This window comes from Filicampus tigris, chromosome 3 (genome assembly GCF_054856515.1).
Source record: "Filicampus tigris isolate MCC_2025a chromosome 3, RoL_Ftig_1.0, whole genome shotgun sequence".
In the NCBI taxonomy this organism is placed as follows: Eukaryota; Metazoa; Chordata; class Actinopteri; order Syngnathiformes; family Syngnathidae; genus Filicampus; species Filicampus tigris.
Window position 1 is genome coordinate 24,481,928 of NC_141219.1, and position 21,525 is coordinate 24,503,452.

At 38.6% G+C, this 21,525-nt stretch overlaps 1 protein-coding gene across 2 annotated transcripts in view; it reads right to left on the reverse strand.

Moving 5' to 3' along the window:
* The window catches only part of adamts7 (a disintegrin-like and metallopeptidase (reprolysin type) with thrombospondin type 1 motif, 7), a 105,784-nt gene that overhangs the window by 27,580 nt on the left and 56,679 nt on the right, over nt 1–21,525 (reverse strand). For both annotated transcript variants that reach the window (XM_086026597.1, XM_086026598.1), the window contains exons 10-16: nt 11,836–11,928; nt 9,027–9,172; nt 6,799–6,968; nt 6,568–6,701; nt 3,394–3,514; nt 2,371–2,615; nt 1,730–1,871 (exon numbers count right to left, since the gene is read on the reverse strand). In XM_086026597.1, coding sequence (XP_085882723.1) covers nt 1,730–1,871; nt 2,371–2,615; nt 3,394–3,514; nt 6,568–6,701; nt 6,799–6,968; nt 9,027–9,172; nt 11,836–11,928 — 1,051 coding nt within the window. The remainder of the gene's footprint in view (nt 1–1,729; nt 1,872–2,370; nt 2,616–3,393; nt 3,515–6,567; nt 6,702–6,798; nt 6,969–9,026; nt 9,173–11,835; nt 11,929–21,525) is intronic.

Sequence of the window (21,525 nt, forward strand, 5' to 3'; positions counted from 1 at the left end):
TGCATCATCTATTTTCAAAGCATTAAAACATGATGTTGACTCTGCTATTGAGAGAAGTCAAGGACAAATCAATTAAATCAATACAAATCTCATTTATATTGTTTTCGCTCATGGGAAAGCCTGAGATGCAAAATGAGATTGCATTGCATTTACTCCACAAGTACACATTTGGTTTGTATTATTGTGTGATACAATACAAACAATGTACAGGGGGTTCAAAAAAACAAAATTCTTAGAAGCTGCACTCGGTAGCACATAAAAGCATGTTGGCTGTTTGGTTTGTCAAAGCCGGGCTCAAACAAAGCAGCAGATTTCCATCTTACTGCAGTAGCTATCCTTCCATTTTTACCTCACGCAGAGAAAGACACCTTTGAACCCTTTGAGCATGGAGCTGGTAACATGCACTATGGGTGAATCTATTTAATGGTAGCACAGTTTTATTGGAAAGAGAAAGAAAGAAAGACGAAAAAAAAAAAACAAAGACACTATAACACATTTACACATTTTTAACTTCAGAAATATTTTCAAACTGAGTGTAAACATGTCACTGCAGCAAATTAAAAGTATGAGGATTCATTTTTGATAATCCTGACTGGGATTCTGATCGACTCAACTGGCATTTAAAGTGCCCATAAAAAGAGAGGTCCTTACACTCTCGAGTCAGAATGACATTTCTTGTATATATATATATATATATATATATATATATATATATATATATATATATATATATATATATATATATATATATATATATATATGTGTGTATATATATATATATATATATATATATATATATTGGGAAATCATCATGGAACTTCTGGAGTGAGTTGGCTGCACTGACAGTAAAGGGGCCGAATAATATCGCATGTCCCACTTTTCAGTTTTTTATTATTAAAAAAAAAGTTTAAAATATTGTATGGATTTCGTTTCACTTCACGATTGTCTCCCACTTGGTGTTCATTCTTCACGAAAATATCCAGTATTATATCTTTGAAGTCTGAAATAGTTTTTTTTTTTTGTTTTTTTTAGGTTTATTATCCCTAACCATATAAAAGCACTATCAAATGGAACATTTTTTGATTAATTCAAGAAAAGCCCATAATACTTTGTAATAAAAGAATTTCCAAGAATAACGTTGGGCAAATTGCTGTGCTATTCTAATTTCAAGTATTAATGTTTTTAATTGTAACTGACAAGAAAACACAAATACGATTTAACAGAGTTTTGAGTTTTTAAGCGAATTTAGATACACTATTTTTATTGGGCTTTGATTTAAATCAATGGTTTAAATCTGGCTGCGTTTTGGTTCAGGAGAGTGTGCAAGCTACATGCCCAAAGACAACTCCGACTTTAAAGGTCGTATTTTACTGAGTGGCGACGGTCTGCAAGTGTGTGCACACGTAGCGAATGTTCATTCTTTTGTAGAGGGTTGTTCCATGTTGCGAACAATTGCAAAAACATTCACCAGACAAAAGTTTAAAATATTGTATGGATTTCGTTTCACTTCACGATTGTCTCCCACTTGGCGTTCATTCTTCACGAAAATATCCAATATTATATCTTTGAAGTCTGAAATGTGGCAAGAGGTCAAAAGGTTTGAGTGGGCAGAGGAGTTTTGCAAGCAACTGTATGTCCAGAGATACTCGCTCACATTCAAGCCTGCGCTCTGGCTGGAACAAGTCTTTGTTCATTTACAGCTTGATAAATAAGAAGCATTTTCCCCTACCTGCTCCACAGGTGACACTACATTCCGTCCATGATCCACCCTTCCAGAAGAAAACTGAGGCAGGGCCATTATTGTCCTCAGAAACATTTTGACTGATTGTGTACTCGTAGCGCACTCCTGGATTGGTCTCTTGAAAGAGGAGCTACAGAAATAAGTAAAACAAACATAGCTTTGTGTGAGACGAAAACGGAATCAATTAAGAGAGCAGTGGCATTGTATTTGTCACCTTGAGCCTATCTTGCCACCCACCTGTCTTGTAGCTTCTCTTGTATATATATATATATATATATATATATATATATATATATATATATATATATATATATATATGTGTATGTGTATGTGTGTATATATATCTTAAACAGCCTGGTGTCAAACTGACACCAAATCAATGCGTACATGTACAGGGTTTTGAAAGCATTGTTGATTTGATGTTTACTCAGTTGTCCCCATTAAATTAGGCACGCAATAAGAAGCAAAAAAACAAGCCAATCATATATTTAAAGATGTTAAACATTGAAAGGGGTTGAATTGACGCCCAAAATACCGGTCGAATTCAATGCATTGCACAGTTTTGATGCAACCACATCTGTATTGACAGATATCATTGAAAAAGCATTAAATTTCATGATCAATCCCACCTGAATCCACAGTGGTTCCATGGTGGGCCCAGGTGAGGTCAGGTTCTCTAGATGTCCTGTCCGTTCATACGTAAAAATGGCCCCAGCTGCCTTGTACTCGCCATTCCATTGTATAGTCCAGCCGCCATTCAAATAATACTTGTTGGGGCTGTCGCCTCTGAGCGCCAGGAAATTTCCAGCTTCAGCCATCTCCTCAATCCTGATGTCCCATGATCCTTCTGGGATCAGCCCAATGTCCACATAACCTTGATGACAATGCATCTTATCGAAGTGACAATATCTTGTGGAATCACAGTTAATGCATACATTGTGAAGCAGAATCGAAAGGGTTCGGGGCGTGTTCAATTCATAATTCAAGTCTATCGTATTGTTTGATAAACAATAAAACAAAAAGTCCTGAAATTTGTTGTATATTATTTCTATGCAGTAACAAGGCTTCTTACCAGTTCTTTTAAGTGATGCCCCTTTTCAAAGTAACATACACACATTTGTGGAATGGGCAGCTTTTGTGTTTTAAAATCGCCCAATTTTCAACATGCACTGATTTGCTCATTACTACAGAGGTAGTGGAACACTTTATAGTGAAGGCAGCATGATTGATTGTCATTATGAAAGACAATTCCATACATCCACAGTTTGGGTTGTAAAGAATAGATTGAAAAAGGCCAATCTTGTTTCTTGTCCTGTTTCTTCCTTGTTACCGATAAGACTTCAATCATTCAATCCGCTAAAGAACACAAAACATGAACCAAGAGCGAGAGAGTCATGAGTTTTTGTGGGTGACACACCCATACTTAGTAGTACTGCTCTCCCAGTCCAAAAAATTGCTCCTCACAAATTGAGCTTCATTTAAAAGGGCTTCCATCAGCATCACATTTGTGGCAATCATTGCCAAGTCAGAAACAATCTGCAATGTTGTCGATTCTATGGGTTGAGAAATACTTCTGGTGATAACAATGTTCGCTATTATAATTCATCAGTCGATTAAAAGAGCTGAAATTGCAAGAATTGTAAGGAACATACCAAGTCCTTCAGTCTCCTCAAATGTTTTCCTCACAGTTGCACAGGTGGAGCCATTACCAAGACACACTCCGCATCGATCCTCCGCCGCGTTTGACTCAATCACGTAGTCACAGCCGACATTCTGAGACAGGCATGGAACAACACATACTGTAGCCTCAAACAAAAAAAATGAAATAGACGGGACTAAAGACATCATATCCGAGCAGATGGTTGAATGACTTGTTATGTGCAAGTTTGAATAGATGTTTGAATACAAGCGGTTGATGTAGGTTTGGAAGGATAATCACGACTGACGACACATGCGCACCTTGTCACAATTATGAAACACTGGCTGCATGCACGCTTGATAACAATCATGATTCCCCCTCAAAATCGAATTTGTTTATTTCAATTCTTTTTCTTTTATTTCAATGACTTGTATTATTTGATGTAATTCTTAAGCAACTTGATTTCTTCCCAGTTGCTCATACACAATAAGTCAAGCAATGCTCCTGTAATCCTGATTAGGAAAACCAAATGCTTCTCACAGTCTGTCTGAACACTGTATGAGTTGCGGCACAGGGAATTCCAATATTTACAAACAGCAAATCCTTGGTGGAAATGGTAATCATTTCAAAAGGCCAGGTATTTGGAATGGGTAGCTAGCTAACTTTGAAAGGAATTTTTAAGAGGAGCGTGTAGGCATTTTTGATAAGAACTCTTAAACTGAATGGGAACTATTTTTGGCAAGTATTATGGCAAGGAATAGTTTTTTTTTTGTTTTTATATGTTTATTATCCCTAACCATATAAAAGCACTATCAAATGGAACATTTTTTGATTAATTCAAGAAAAGCCCATAATACTTTGTAATAAAAGAATTTCCAAGAATAACGTTGGGCAAATTGCTGTGCTATTCTAATTTCAAGTATTAATGTTTTTAATTGTAACTGACAAGAAAACACAAATACGATTTAACAGAGTTTTGAGTTTTTAAGCGAATTTAGATACACTATTTTTATTGGGCTTTGATTTAAATCAATGGTTTAAATCTGGTTGCGTTTTGGTTCAGGAGAGTGCGCAAGCTACATGCCCAAAGACAACTCCGACTTTAAAGGTCGTATTTTACTGAGTGGCGACGGTCTGCAAGTGTGTGCACACGTAGCGAATGTTCATTCTTTTGTAGAGGGTTGTCCCATGTCGCGAACAATTGCAAAAACATTCACCAGACATTCCCAAAATGTTTTAAAGGTTGTTTTGCTTGACGCCATCAAATTTTGAACAGGTTCAACATTTCTTTGCGACAAGAAAACTGTGTGAGACCATTAAAATTGTGGCAAACGTCTTTGCGACCGTTTGCGATCTTGAACGAACCCTGATGAAAAAATAACATTCGCCAGGTGCACACACACTTGCAAACCTTCGCCACTCAGTGAGATAAGGCCTAAGGAGGACAAGCACTAAAGACCAGTGTTTCTCAACCTTCATTGAGTGAAGGCACATATTTCACCTTGGAAAAAAATTCACGGCACACCACTTAGCAAAACAATTCACAAAATGTAGATATACAGGTTAATTATGTACCTTTATCTCTAGTGGAAGAGCATTTCATTGTTTTGCCTGTTGCTATACGTGCTTGGCATACGTCCGCCTTTTCTCTCTATAACCAGCGTGTTGGCAGCAAATACTCCCAGCCGGTCAAACGCAGCGCTCAACAAAGTCACATAACAGTCACAGATATTGGAACTCGGTGCACACATAAGCCGCACCGCATTATAAGGCGCACCGTCCATTTTGGAGAACATTTTAGACTTTTAAGTGCGCCTTATAGTCGTGAAAATACGGTACATAAATTAACAAAAAAGAAAATTAAAAAATAATATATTTTTGTATAAATAATTGACATTGGATCATTTTCTGCAGCAGACCTGATGATCTCTCAGGGCACACTAATGTGACACGGCACACTGGTTGAGAATCGGCGCTATAGACGTTGGATGGATGGATAACGTTGATGCTATAACAGTTAAATTGCCCAAGAATAAATGTCTAACAAAAATGTCACAAAATGTCATGAAATCTCTAGTCTAATCCATATCCAAAGAGTGTATCAGTAACCAGCATATTCTCCCAGATAGTCAAGTGGATGTTATCTTGAAAAATAATGGCCAGAGCATTTTCAATAACATGCAGTGCAAAATGTCAACTGCATAACGCTTGCCTGGAGCGAGAATGCAGCACATTCAGCATTTCACCAAACACACAAAAGGAATACAATGAAGCAGGGCTGCCCAGACTTTCTCAGCATACAAGCTTCTTATAAAACCACCAAGTCTAAATGATCTACCCACTCTATCTATTTAATTATTTATTTATTTATTTAAAAATGAACTGAGAATTCTTTGTGTGATATATATTGGTGTAGCTTGTATAACTGCATGAACCCATATACCTCAGCGGTGAGGCATGCCACAGGCGTAGGACTGGCTCACTTGTATAACCAATCAAGTAACAAATTTCACAACAGATGTTAGTCAGGAGTCTATTTTATTTTATTTTTTTTAATGCCATGAGAGCTACCGACACTTCCTTTGTGAGAGACTGGTACTCATGATATACTTAATGGACACTCCTACAGTATGTAAATATTAGGGATGTCACGGTATCCAAATGTCGCAATACGATAGTATCATGATATGAACCTCACGATATAATAATTATCACAATATTGTGGGGAGGTTGGCGATATATAAAAAGCTCCTGATATTGTATAAAAGCTCACGATATTTTTAAAAAAAGTGCTCATATAAAAAAACCATATGCACACACACACACACAATATTCTGTTTTTATACCTAACAGCATTCACAAAGAAATAAGCTTGGCCAGTCATGCGCTCTGATTGGCTCAGCAGCGCAAAGTATCTATGTAGTATGTAGTTACAATACTGTGTTCGGCTGAAGCGGGCCGACGGATATGTTGAAAAATATTTACTGGAATGACTGATTTATGTGATCTTTTATTGGTTAGAACTAGGGATGTAACGATTCACTCAAGCCCCGATTCGACTCAATTTCAATGTTCAGTTCCCGATTTTCGGGAGTGCTGAGATTTCCGATTCTAAACGCAACACTCGGTGCGTAATCACAGTGACCGTGAGGCAGCACGTCCTCTAAAATATTACAATCACTGTTACCTTGCAGATGCCGTTGATGCACATGTCTCGGCTTTTGTTGCCTTCGAAGCACGGAGTGCCATCAGTGACAGCATCGAGCATCTTTTCAGAGAAGTGTTCATTCAGTGGACGGCAGTGGAGCTCACACGGACTGACTGAAGCAGAAAATGGACCCATGTGTGAGACTGTGACAGTACACGTGGCCAGAAAATATCACATGCTGTCAACTTGAATCAAAATCGTCTTGTTCACCTCTGCTGATGACTGCCACCCACTTGTACAATTTGCCCTTGTAGAGTGCACTGTTGAAGTGGCTGCATTGGATATCTCGAAAGGTGGGCACGTTGTTTGGACACGGTGTTGTGTTACAGATGCGATACCGCTGTCTTTCACCAAGGCAGTACTTCCCTCTGTTCCTGGGACTGAAGTTGTGTTTTTAAAGCAGTTGATAATGTTGAAGTAAACTTAGTTTCATCATCCTGGCATGAGGTGGGAAGAAACGGTTGAAAACAATGTTCTGAAACTCCAAAAGAAAGGGCTTCAAGTTTCCGATTCGGACAAGTATACTGATCCTGGTGAGGGCAATTAATTTGCAGCTTTCGAAATGTCGAAATGCAGAGTCAGCCTCAACACTTAAAAACACAAGGTTAGATAAGACATGATAAATAGGCTAGGGGGCAGGAGGCAACAAATAAATAAACACAAACAATGAGACAAAGACAACACAACACAATGAAAACTGTCATTATGGAAAATTAAAAGGAAAGCTATTCATATGAAACAAGTGATGTGCTGAGCAGCTGAAGAAGTAGCAAGGACACAAAATAACGCTGGGGAAAATTTGTGGCAAGGATATTCTTGGCTGATAATTTGGGTGGCTTTTTCAGCAAATGAGAACCCAAGTCTCGCCGCTTGACTCCAACTATCTTGGGGCATGCTTTGACAATGTCGACAAGGCAGTTTTTGTCTTTCACGGACAACCCATTGAGTCGGCAGATAAAAGAAAAGGTTGAAAGTTTTACAATAAAAGACTAAGGAAAATCACATTAACGGCAATACGGTACATAAATCCTTTATTGATCTTGCTTAATGACTGCATCTGTGTTCAATTCTAACTGTGACTCGAATAAAGTGCCAAGTTAGTTTAATTCAACAAGCTCAACTAGCTCATTGTTTTTTACAAAATTTAGACACAGGAAGTGAACCAAAGCTGGTAAAACATTACCGTGGTTTTTGTCTGGCCAATGACAAAGAGACAGGAGAGCAGTATCATCAGAATCATCAAAAAGAGGACGTCAACCCAAACATATTTTTTTCAAGAATATGTTCCCAGCAGGCCCACTAGTTGAAACACATCATTGTGATTAATTTTGCGTTTGTGGAATGTAAGTTAAGCAGCAAAATGCACTCGCTTTTAGCCATCTCCGGGGGCGGCCATTTTGTCTTCTGTAGACTGAAAATGACATCACAACTGCTCATAACGATCAATCAGGGCTGACCTGTTTTCTGAATCTGAGCCGTGATTGGTCGTTGTGAGCAGTTGTGATGTCATTTTCAGTCGACAGAAGACAAAATGGCTGCCCCCAGAGATGGCTAAAAACGAGTGGATTAGCACTGATTCCACAAACGCAATATTTATCAGAATGCCCTGTTTCAACTAGTGGGCTTGCATAGAACATATTCTTGAAAAAATTAATATGACTCTTCCTTTGAAAAGTAAAGTAAAAAAAGAAATTAAAGAATCCTCTTGCTGTCCCTTTTTTCATCGTGTCACACACATGCATTGATGAACTGAAATAATTCCAGGTTTCTTTCAAGGCATTCCCTGATGAGAGTAATGGTAAGTTACTATTTTCTTTCATTTAGCCTACTGTGTGTGTTTATATTGCTTAACAAGGTTGTCTTTCTTTTTACTTACTTTTCTTAGCTTGATTGTTGAGCTATCCGGAAGCTACTTGTTACAAATATTGTTGTATTGTTACTGTTTCAGACTGTCAAATCAGAACTTTATTCCAAACCAGGTGGGGACCCGACCTTTAAAGAATACGAGAAAACATACTGCCTTTCTTTTGAACTGGTGCGCCCCCAAAAAAGCCAGTCGGCAATGTTTTGCCAGGTGTCCGTTCCAAGGCTGTTTGGTTTATCCAACGTAGACGCCAATGCACTCCTAACTACACTGCATGAATCGCTTTGTTGAGTTTGCATCTCAGGGTTCTGTCCTTGGGATGAACTAGCTTTTGTATGAGGAAGAAGAAATCTTTTAGAGTTTCTCAGAAAAACCAGACGCATAGGGGACCACGACATTCGGCATCCTGTTTCTATCTTCACCCTCAGGTATAGTGCCCCTTCTTCTGGCAGATTTAACAAAGGCCCTATTAGGTTACCCACAGTTCGTAAGAGCAGACCAGCGCAGTAAATGAAATGTCTGATTAGTACGAGTATATACATTTTATTATAACGTAATTAAAAAAAAAACTTACACTGGGTCATCACAGTCCCGGTGAGCACTCTCAATTCCTGCACCACACGACCTTGAACAGGCCGACCACTCACTCCATGTACCCCAGGCCCCGTTGACACTGTCTGGGTAATGTCCAGCTGCGACACACTGCCCACTGAAACACCACTGGCAAGAAAATTGCACAGTTCAAAATAAATTAACACTGATTGGAGGTTAATGTAGTAAACCTAAAACCCACACATCTAGCTATCGGTTTCTTTTTTTGAATAAATTACATTTCACAATTACTGGGGGTTTTTTTTGCATTGATTTCATTTTCAATTATTTAACATTTACAAATTTTACGACCTAACTAAAAATAAAAAAGGCAGCATACTGTTAGAAATACAACCCACTTTTATTGATAAAATTGAAAATGTAACAAACAAAGTTGTCCTGTATGTCATGTTATACTTTATGGCATTTTTTGTCGGTATTAGTGGGGGTCGTTGGTTGGTCCCCACATTAAAAAAGTTGATGTTATGAACGGTATACCGCAAAGAAACACGGCACAAGAAGGCCTGCTCAATGACCATTGTACTTATGTTTTTTTTATTTGATTGTTTTGTATTTAAGTTGTAGAACGTTTGAGGTTACAAACAGCATAAAACAAAATAGTTTGCATAGCGTCGTTACCCGGCACAAGAAGGCATGCTAAGTTCACATACCCTGACTATTTTTCATTTTAATATTTTGTTTATGGCCAAAAAATGTTGTTGCTGTGTGTGTGTATGTTGCAGAGGTGGGCGTGTCAGTAAATTTAGTTGGTCCGTCATTCGTCAGCAGCCCGGCCACATCGTCATTCTGTCATTATTTCAAGCAGAACCAAATTGTAATTGTCAGTCCGTCATGTTATTTTAACTGCGGTTCCGTCAGTAAATTTCACCAGTCTGCCCGATATTTGTTGACACAAATCGAAGTATAAAAAAACCCAACCCTCCCAAATACGCTCCTGCGTCTATTATCAACTGCAAGGCGGTATTTGCCTCTTATAGCCTTCATTTTGGTTGTGAAAACAGCTCGAGTTATCTATCCCCTCATGTGGGGAAACTCACACGGCGTCTCCGCAGGATAGTGCTTCAAACTGTCCACATACTTGGTTAAAGAAGACTCCAAATCAATGTTTTCGTGGGTCTTGTTGGTTTTGTACTCCAGAGCAACGTTTAGAAGCAGTCCTCACTCCTTGTCAGTCCACACAAACAAGCCTAGCGCCATGTTTTTGGTTTTTGTGACGTCAAATGATGGAAGTTCCTTCTGAATGGACAGTATTTGGCTACTACTACTGCGCCTAGAGGCTTGGCATGCTTGTAAATGCGTTTGAAAATGCACTTCCGCAGATTGGTGTGCATGCGTTTTTTTTTTTTTGTTGTTTTTTTTTTATCAAACGAGGCAGTGTCTTCCGAAGCAGAGGGGGGGAAAACATTCCAAAACTATAACTCCCACGGCCTGGCCATTTGACCATCCTACTTAGAACTCCCAGGCCTGGTCATTTGACCAGGAAGGGGGGGAGGGTGTAGGGGGATAAGCCCAGCTATTCTTATGTTAAAGTATATTAGCCCCAGAAGCCATCCCCCTGCTTTGCAATGAAATTGCCCCCCTCTCCCACCCTCCTCAAATTCTGCAGGTTATCCACCTCAACACAAAGCCACAGGGGGGATGCTTGCTCTCTGGTATTACAAGCAGACTTCACTTCATTGACCATGAAGCCAACATTTTGTAGCCTATACCCATCAATAGACCTTGTTGCTCACAAATACATTGACAAAACTGGGTGAAAATAATAAAAATTAGGTGAAGAAAAGAAAAGCCCAAAATGACTTCAGTCGTGTCCTCAAATCGTGATTTAAAAAAAATAAATAAATTACCTGGCGTTTACCATACTGTTTTGACCATTTTTGTCAGGGCTAGCCATGACTGAGAAGCCTAAAGGCCAGCCAAGATTGTCTTTGTAATCACCCTCGAAAACCTGAAGTTTTCCCAGAAATTAAAAACCGAGAAAATAATCAATATCACATCCCCTGTAGCAGATAGAAACACAATTTCAAAAGAAATTGAAATCTTAGACATGTGGCTTTCAAACTGCCCCAAGTTTATTAGTCGTTACCGTTTTAACCGAAGATGTAAAACTAGCTTAATTTTTGTATCAGTGCAAGAGAAGCACTGTTTTTAATTTTAACAAATCAAGTGGTAAATACCATCCTCTAGTCTGGTATAAAGACGTCAACATCGCCATCGTCTACAAAAATATATCTTGACCATATATCACGTTCGACAGGTTCCACTGGTTCAAAGTTGACAAGCGCGTTGTCTTTTTCACTTCGAGGGCATCCGCCATTACTGCCGGACGTTACCGACATCCTCCGAGGAGTCATGACACCGTTACTTGTATATTCCGATGCATTTTATTGGCTAGGAGACAGAGATTGGATCAAAAAAAAAAAAATGACATATACGCTCTCCCGGCTTTAAAAGTAGAAAAACGCAACAGCGCTCCCGGCTTTAGTGGTACAAATGCGGATATGCGCTCATTTTCTGTATAATTATTGTTAGTTTTGTAAACATACGATTTAGATTCAGTTAGTTCATTTGAAAAAAAAAGCATTTTTGTTTTTATTTTATTTTAGCTAGAATTATTTTCCAATTTCAGTTTGAGTTATTTTGTTAGCTTTCACTAAAATAATCTTGGTAGATACACCATTTGCTTTGGTGGGCCACAATTGATGTGACGTGCCTTCAACTTAATACTTACAGTATGAGCTACAACGTAACTGATGAAGCAGAAGACTCACCTTATCTTCGCCACAGCTGGTTCCATCCACAGCCCCGTCTAGTTTGGAGTGGCATGTTGCTCCCACAGTACACCACAGTGTGCCGCACACGTTCTTAAAAAAGAAGACAAAAACATCCGTTTTACTTTTCAAACATCCTACTCTATGCTCATTATTATAGTCTCACACAGTAGCATAGCAAGATGCAACTGTCAAAAAACAGTCAATGCACTATATGGACTGCAAGCTATGTGCTTTGAGAAGCCGAGTTAAGTTGTTCATGTTTTGGCAGTGCCATAACCTTTGCATGACTGTGAGTGGCACAACAAAGTGCACACAAGACATTGGTGCTAAGTTGAGGGCCAAATACATCAAATCCAACCTTGGACTTTCTCCAATAATCAGTAAAGAAAGAAAAGAGGAAATGATTGTGACACCGGTATAATTGGTTTTGACGAGTGATAACACAAAAGGTCAAATGTGCTGTTTATCGGTGAGTTTACCCGTTGAGAGCTCCATTCATTTCACCTTGACATTTCTGCTGAATGCGTGGTGGTCAATTTCGCTTTTGGCCTATACAGTAAATGTATTGACGTAAAATATTCATCTGGTATAGGTAAAAAAAACAAAAAACATTTTGCTTCTAATCCAATTACTTCATACATAATTAATATGCACCTTATGCACTAAAATGATTGTGGTGATGACCTGATACTGTCAAATTTTAATTTTCCTGATTAAACAACAGGGACTGAACACTAAATCCAACATAAATTTGTTTGATAAGAAATGCAGCTATAAATAGAGGTGCACATAAGCGGCGCGAGGGGAAGAGGTGCGCTTCTTTTACATCCAGCCGCTCCTGTTCCACACACAAACACAAATCTGTTTCGTTCTCATGAGCTGTGCCAAAATTAACAGCAAGACCTCCTGTGAGAACAGATTACCCGATTACAAGACAGCAGTTCTCCGCGGTGGGCTGGTGACATTTGCGATTGCATTTCGTGGACAAAAAGTTGATGTTATAAAAATAATAGGTAGCGAAGCTAATGAAATCTGCTAGATTGTGTATGATGAAAAAGTTTGATAGGGTTGGGCAACAGGAAACAAGTGGAACCAAGACTCGCACGTCGCTTCCCCTGGAATCGTTCAGGTTTTAAAATGTCAGTGCCACATTTCCGTTCCTAATCCGTGGTGCGGAGGAAGCCACCAAAAACAAACAAAGTACCAGTAGTGTGCGCGCGGTGTGGAGCAATCGACAGACAACCAATAGGAAATGTGTGTGCACCGCGCCAGCGCGCAGCAAATGCCATCAACGCACAGACAGCAACGAAGATGATAATGCTCACGGGGTGAGGTAATAGGGCCCGTGTACCGCGCCGCGTCATCACGACGTCATCATCCGCCATGTTAGGAGCTACGGTGAATGGGCGTACGGCAAAGGCTGTGTATTTGTCAATTCAAAAACATGTTCAAATGCAAGAAATTGGCGGGGCTTTACAAGGATAAATTGGACAGTGAAGCCAGAGACCGATATCTTGCTAAAATGGACATTTTCATTTGAATTCCTAAAATTGAGTGGAGCTACAAACCGGACCTACTTCCTCCTTTGTGTGTGCCGGATATTTTTGCGTACCTTTGTGAGTGCCTACAGCAATTTAAACATTATAAATCTTTAGCCTCTCATGTGCAATTTACAAACGGGTAGGTGCGGGACCTGAAGGCGCGCGAACAATTAACAACACCGTCATTCGGACTAAGGTACGTGCTGTGTGTTTGCTTGCGAACCGTCCACTTAAACTACACAAACGAATGTACTTATTGCCTTTAAACAGTTTATGTGATCATTTATCATTGCTTCTTTCATTTACCTCACTCACTGAGTACATGCACGTATGTGATTAAAAGAGAGAAAGAGGATTCTAAACTTTATTTTTAGTTTACCTCTATGAAAATGTACTCTCACCCAAGATGGAAGGTTGTTTAGGGTGAAATGGTTTCTTTTTTTTTTTTTTGGTTTGTTTAAGGTGAAATGGTTTTATTTCCGGGCAGCGTGGGATCGGTTCCCACTCAGTGACTGTCTCTGTGTGGTCGGCCTGCAACTGGCCGTCGACCAGTTCAGAGTGTAGTCTGCCTTTTGCCCGTAGTCAGCTGGGATCGGCTCCAGCACCTCCCCGCGACCCTATAAAGGATAAGCTGTGTGGAAGATGACACATGGTTCCATCTTTCATCTTACAGCCGATAACCAAGCCACTTTCATTTGGATTCCCTCGGTCTTCCACCAAGCAGGAAACCTTTTAAAACTCAGTCCGTTCTTAAATTTTCTTCCTTTGCTATCGTGGGTAGCATTGCTGCACTCCCTAACACAGCAACAGTTCACCATGTTTACACAATTGTTAGAGTGTTCGGTCTTTGACTCTTTGCATCGACCTACCGGTGCTGCCTCCGACCCTCGCTCCGAGTCCAATCCATAGTCAAGTGGTGCTGCAGTGATACGGACCGCACCGCAGTCAGAATCGGGTAAGTATACAAATGAAATATGTTTAATGCCCACATCGAGCACAAGTTTTTAGTTTTATTTGCATACTTGGCTAGCCCATTAATGGGTGTTAAGTAGCATGCTATAAAATGCATTATTGTATTGTATTTTCTTGAAGTTCTCCAAAATAAAGCTAATAGGTTTGATATTAATATATTTGTCAAAAATATCCATTGAGAAAACCGTAGGAAAATTCATAAACAGTAGAAAAGTTCATGAAACAACACTGTCCAATGTAGCAAATACTGTAAAAGCCTTAATGGTGAATCAATTTGAGTGTCATGATCAATTAGCGTTTGAAAGTAGCAATTATTGTACGCATGTAGACTGTATTAAGTCAGACAATTAATCAATTCTTTACATTTCCCAGAGCACAAATGTATTTCAAAAGGTAGGCCACAGTGGGAGATCTGAAAGCACTGTGTATCATCAAGCATATGTGCATTATGTTGCCCTCAATTTGGTACAAGCTCTTTCAGGCTTCAGTGCTTGACAAATGTATTAAAAAAAAAAAAAAGACAAGAACCAAACCAGCAACATGAAGTGCTTCTATGTGGACTGTTTCCATTTCAGTGAGCTCTGGAGCTTTCATAATTTTGAACAGGAATGAGGACTCAAACTGAATTTGACTTACCGTTAATTTAATTTAAATTGCTGACTCACTAGAGGTAATAACTATAATTGTATGTATTTTACATTGTTTTTTCAAAAACAAGTTTGAAAATACATTAATTAATAACAGTATAGCAATTAAATGTCAGCATTAAAATATGATATTACCGGTGGCTGCGGCATTAACTTTACATTGGTGGTGGCCTAATTAAATTAAGCACCGTACAGTAGGATTTTGACATGCTGAACTGAATGTATATTTTCAACCTGGGATTGTGTAATAGGAACATTCAATAGTTCTCTGCTGATACTTTTTGAGGTTGAAATGGCATCAAAAGTTTTTTACTTTTCAGAGACGAGGAGATAATTTCTTTACAAGCCAAACCGGACGTTAATGTGCCATTTGTTCCACCCCTCACTCATATTTAAAAACTGTACTCAAAGGGGGTGTTGCTTGGAGGAACATTGCGTGTCGCCGACAAGGGACGGAATGGGACCACCTGGGTCATTTAAATATGCAGACAGGAACTCGGTGGCAGTTAGACGATGCCCAGCTCCGGCTACTATTCCACTTCCAACTCGCTATGGTGACGTGTGCGATACTGAGCCGCTTATATACCCCACGGTGGCAGAGTGACTACGGCAAGATTCTGGAAGTGACGCCAGGATTCCCAATCAGAGGACAAAGCCAAAGTCAAATTCATATGCATTGCAATGTTTAACCTGAAGATGACTCCACACAGATATTTTTTGCCCAAAATTCAAGATTTCAACAAACATGTACTAAAATGTCAAAAATAATGACCAGGACATGTAGACAGCATTAGCAGACACCAGTTGATTGAAAAAAAGTTGATTTGGTGGTGAAACCCCCTTTAACCCTGAACACAAAAGTAGAGTCCAATATGTGAAATAAAGAAACATAAACGCTGTGTTATAGAAACAGAACATATTTGTGTGTACAAATGACACTGATATTATTCTTATGGGTTAGCCAGATTTACACAAAGAACGAATGACAATTTTGGCCCTGTTTAGTTATTATGAACATTTACCAAATCCACACTATGGGTGGTCGTAATTAAATGGCAAGTTGATTGTTAGAATGTGGTTGATTGTGTGGAATGTGATTGTTGAATAATTATGCAAAATAGAGTGCACTACTTCATTGCAACCACCACTGTTCAGACCTCTGCTATGATACAAGTCTTCCGGCTGTCGTGCATTTGGAAGGCAATCTGCCCTTTTAGTGCCCAACACTTTTACAGCCATTAAAACTTTTCAGTTTTTCCGACTTGCAGATCGACATGCATGCTGTCAGTGTAGAGAAAAACAATCTGCAAGCTGCAAAAACCATGCACATATTTTTCCAAACAAGCAATGTCAGGCTGAGCTAAACTATTACCTGTTGAGAATGTAGCAATTTATGACAAGAAGTAACGTGAACATTAAAAAATAACGTGTAGTTAGTCAATCATTAGTGTCACTCCGATGTCCAGCATACAATATTATTATTATTATTATTATTATTATTATTATTATTATTATTATTATTATCATAAACTCAGCCCTTTCAGATAACAATGATGAGCTTTTGGATGAAAACTAATACGTAAGATTGATTCATACTGGTATTTAAATGTGAACATTAGTTATATTGATTGATAAATTACATGTCAGAAAATGGTCAAAAATGTTGAAGTCCCCTGCTGATTTTTATGAATAACTTGTTTTGCTTAAAAGGGGAAGCTAATGCGTATGGTTTCATGGAGGAAGGATTGAAGTTATCAGAAAGTATTCAGATTTAAGAGGCTAAAATCTGAGGATTTTGACTTCTTAAAATAACATTTAAAATGGATCTAAACCATAGGTCAGCAACCTTTTACACTCAAAGAGACATTTTGACCAGGTTTACAAGGAAAAAAAAACACTAAGAGCCGTAAACAGTTTTTGACATGTAAAAGGAATATATATATATATATATATATATATATATATATATATATATATATATATATATATATATATATATATTTACACTTGCACAATAGTGTGTTGCTTATGAAATCCATGTAGTCCATCCATGTTTCGGAAAAAATAATTTTATTTATTAAATGAACACATTTTGAACTGTGACAAAAAAAGCGCAGAGTTGAAGGTCCCTTTCAAATGAATTCAAAAGCTGAACTTACACTATTCATCTAGCAAACAAAATGCCCGAATTTAAAAATACAGTCGAAAGTAGCAGTACTTCACTGAACAATGAAAATAAATATTTGCAAAATAACTGCCTGAATATTTATTTGACCTGGTTAATGGGACTCCTGCTCCTGAACCTTTGCACACATGCAGCGTCTGCAAATCAGTGCTGGGAAGTCATTTTAATCTTTACGCAGGACTGTAGGCTGCCATCTTTTTAAGAAAAATATTTTTTTTTTGTTTAAGCGTTCATATTACATTATAAATGCAACCTCGGTCTCTTTTCTAGTGTGAGCATAATTGCGCCCCTAAAGTGACCCGCATCCGCAGAAGAGGAGACGGTCGACGTCACTCACAACGTTGTGTTTACGGAAGTAACTGTGGTGCAGCGTGTCGGGGCATTTTGACAGTGTAGAAATTTGGTGGAAGGTAGCAATACAATATTTGGGGGAAATGATGAGGTGAGGCTTTTTCGATCTCATTTCATGGAGACGTCACTAACTGCGTCATAACTGCGAGTAAAAAATGAGCCGATCCAGCCGTGTCTGAATTACTATTATCGCCATAAATGTCAACTTTATGCTTCATGTTTCAAGTGGGATTAAATTGAAGTCAAATATAAAGTCAATACTGTTACTCAAAATAACTGCAGAGTCGCAGGGCAGCACTTATCCCTCCTGTGCGGAACGCATTTTGGGCTTCCTGACGTCAATGTCGGATGTATGCGACCTGGCGCGGTTCAGACTGCGATCGCATTGCAAAAAAAATTCGATAGGTATCCAACCTATCGAGGACCACATATGAAAGTGTTCAAAAACTTACAAAGAAGACATGATTCACGTTTTTGAGACATGCACTTCAATCGGACACTATAAGGATGAAAGAGCCGCATGCGGCTATGGAGCCGCCGGTTGCCAACCCCTGAACTAAACCGTTTCATTTTCTTTCCATTTCATGTGTAATAATAACCTTGTTTTAAGAATGAAGTTAAACTGAATTTTCGTTTTCAGTGTTTCCAATCGGACATGTATTTTTCTGTGTTTTACCACACCCATCCATCCATTATCGATACCGCTTTTCCTCACAAGGGACCTCTACCACAACCAGAGGTGGTTATTTAGCTCATTAGCCACTTTGGAGAACATCGGTTCAATGCAAGAGGATAATCACTTGTTAAATAAATGTTGGCTTGCTCCTGACCATTTTCAACCACGCCCTCCCTCCTCCCACACACAAACGCAATTTTCTTTCTAAAGCTGCTTTCCTTCACTTGAAACACCAGCATAGTATGTGTGTGCACGTGCGTGCATGTGTGCGTGTACGTTTTTGTGTGTATAAAATTCGCCATAGCCTGTTCAGACCTCACATGCAGCCTCTACACCAAAGATGTTACAACTGTGAAATGCTAATAGATATATAACAGTCACCCAAGGTTTTCCACAAAAGAATAATAAAAATAATAAATTCCATTTCTAATGCAAATTCAAGTCAAACAATCTTCCCATTTACGCATCAACACACTTGGTTGCTTACATTTGCAGAGTACTAATGGAAATGCGTACATATCCTTGAGGTCCAAAAGAAATGTGTTAAATGCGAAAGCAATTGGGATGCCAATGCATGGCAAATGATGCGTGACATGTCGTCACCATGCTGAAACTTGTCAACATTCCTTCAGATCTACATGCATGTTGCTTTTCTACTTGGTGTTTTATGACCTTCATTACCACATTTGGAAAATTGCTGCACGAAAAAGATTAAAAAAAATAAAATAAAACCAAATACATCCAATGGTTTGAAAATGAGGGAAACTAACAATCCATGATTAATATGTTTTTAGTATCACAGTATTTGACATGGAAAGCAAACTATCTTTGAATGTTTTGAAGTCTTGTTTCCATGGCAGTACTGTGTAGCGCACAATAGTGTGAAATAGAGGACAGGGGATTAAGCATCATTACTGATGTGTGTGTGCGTGCTTGTGCGCATGTGTGCGAATGCGTGTGCGTGAGTGTGTATGTGTATGTGGTCTTAATCTTCTGTTCAAGCTGCCCAACCTCATGTACTGTACATATTATTCATATCTGCACATGGCTTGGCTAAATAAACAGGGAACAATAATGTTAATTACATCAATTCAAGATCAAACAAGACAAAATGCTGTTTTTGTTGATATACAAAGCCAGATTGCAACAACTAGTACTACAGATTAAGCATATTTCGTGGATGAAGAAACATGCTAGGACACGGGTGGCCAACCACTCAAAGAGTGCCACAATTTTCACTGTGTTACCGCAAAGAGCCACAGCATACACATATATCCATCCATCCATTAACTATACCGCTTGTCCTCATAAGGGTCGCGGGGCGTGCTGGAGTCTATCCCAGCTGTCTTCGGGCAGTAGGCGGGGGACACCCTGAATTGGTTGCCAGTCAATCACACAGAGACAAACAAACATCCGCACTCACAATCACACCTAGGGGCACTATGTGTTTTATGTTAATTCATTGATTAACACTTGTGTATTATGGCCTTTTTATTGTTTATTATTTATTGTTTGTAAAGTGCTTTGTTACAGCTCTAGCGGTTATGAAATGCACTTATAATTAAAATCGTATTGTATTGTATTGTACACTTGGTACCTTGGTTGTCGAATGTAATGCGTGACATCATCACGTTCAAATGAAACACACACACACGCACGCACACCCCCCTCCCACACACACACACACACACAGTATTGCTCACTTTGTGTAAAACTGAAATTTTTCCTCGCAATCATGTCGCGGGCCAAAATTACATTTTCATCAGACAATAAAAGTCAAACAATATCAAGAGCTCATGGTTTGGTTTTATCATGGTATTGATGTCACAGTGTGATATTTATTGGAATATTGTGTGAACGCTCACACACTGCAGTAAGCCTCACTGTATTGCTGGAAAGTTCACGGTACACAATCTGGTCACTAATTTGACAGTATCATATTTATCATTTTTTGCATTTGAAATGTGATACAGTCTACTGACTAGGGATGGGCGTATCGGCCCTGGTATCAATATATTGATACATGTTACTCATTTGGCATAGATTTCCTTAAACAAATATGGATAACAACTTTTTTTTTCTAATGGGAGCGCACGCATGATTTTCAACTGTTTTTGGTAGTTTACTTCACTACACAATTGCACAGAAACCCCTGTACCCACAGTATTGGAAGATTCACCAGGAAACGAGACGTGAAGTGAGAGTCAAACACGCAGCGAAGAGACGTGTTTTCCACCGGTCGATAAAGTTCGAGCCAATTGTGTGATAAACATGTTGCACACTGCAGCAACACAAGTAATTTACACAAGCGTCTAAAGGTAGCACATCCCGTGAGCCAGAGTGAGTGAGCTTGAAGAAAAATAGGCTGCAGCAAGGTAAGATCAGTCTCCTGCACCATTTGCTGTCCGGCAAAAGACCCTGTTTGAGAGTTTGCAAAAAGTCTATCCATCTTATCTATCTATAAATATTATGACCACAATCCAATTTTAACATGTCACACACACACACAGGTAAAAAGTATAATAGTAGTGACGATGCGTTGAATATGCAGGTGTCTTAAAGCTTGATTAAGCTACCTTAAAAAAAAAAAAATACATATACATATACAGGTATATATTATTATGTCGAACAAGTAGGTAGCAAAACTACAGAAGGAATTTGTGTCTAAATTATGACATATACAATTATGTGGATTTTGCATGATATTTTATTTTTCGACCGAAAAGAGAATATTTGAATTGCAATGTTTTATATTGCAATATTATATTGCAATATTGGTCTTCATCTGTAACATGTTTTCTGACATTTAGATGATGATTTTCACATTTGCTTAAAGAGGAAATCAACCCAAACATGTTTTTTCAAGAATATGTTCCCAGCAGGCCCACTAGTTGAAACGTGGCATTCTGATTAATATTGTGTCTGTGCAATATGAGTTAAGCAGAAAAATCCACCCGTTTTTAGCCATCTCAGTGGGCGGCCATTTTGTCATTTCTGCCGATTGAAAATGACATCACAACTACCCAGGGCTGAGGGAACGACCAATCACAGCTGGCCTGTTGTCTAAAACTGAGCCACCACACCAGGTTCCAATATTGAGATATTTAAAAATTGGGTGAAAGAAATCTACATAGAAACAAACAAAAAAGATGTGTTCATTTGTGGTGGCTATAATATTGATTTTCTAAACACAAACAAACACAAAGTGACAGAAGAATTTATTAATAAAGTCAATAGTGACCACTTGCCAATATTCACAATATATGATTGTAAACATAGGAAAAATAAACAAGATAGTAAAATATTATTTAGATG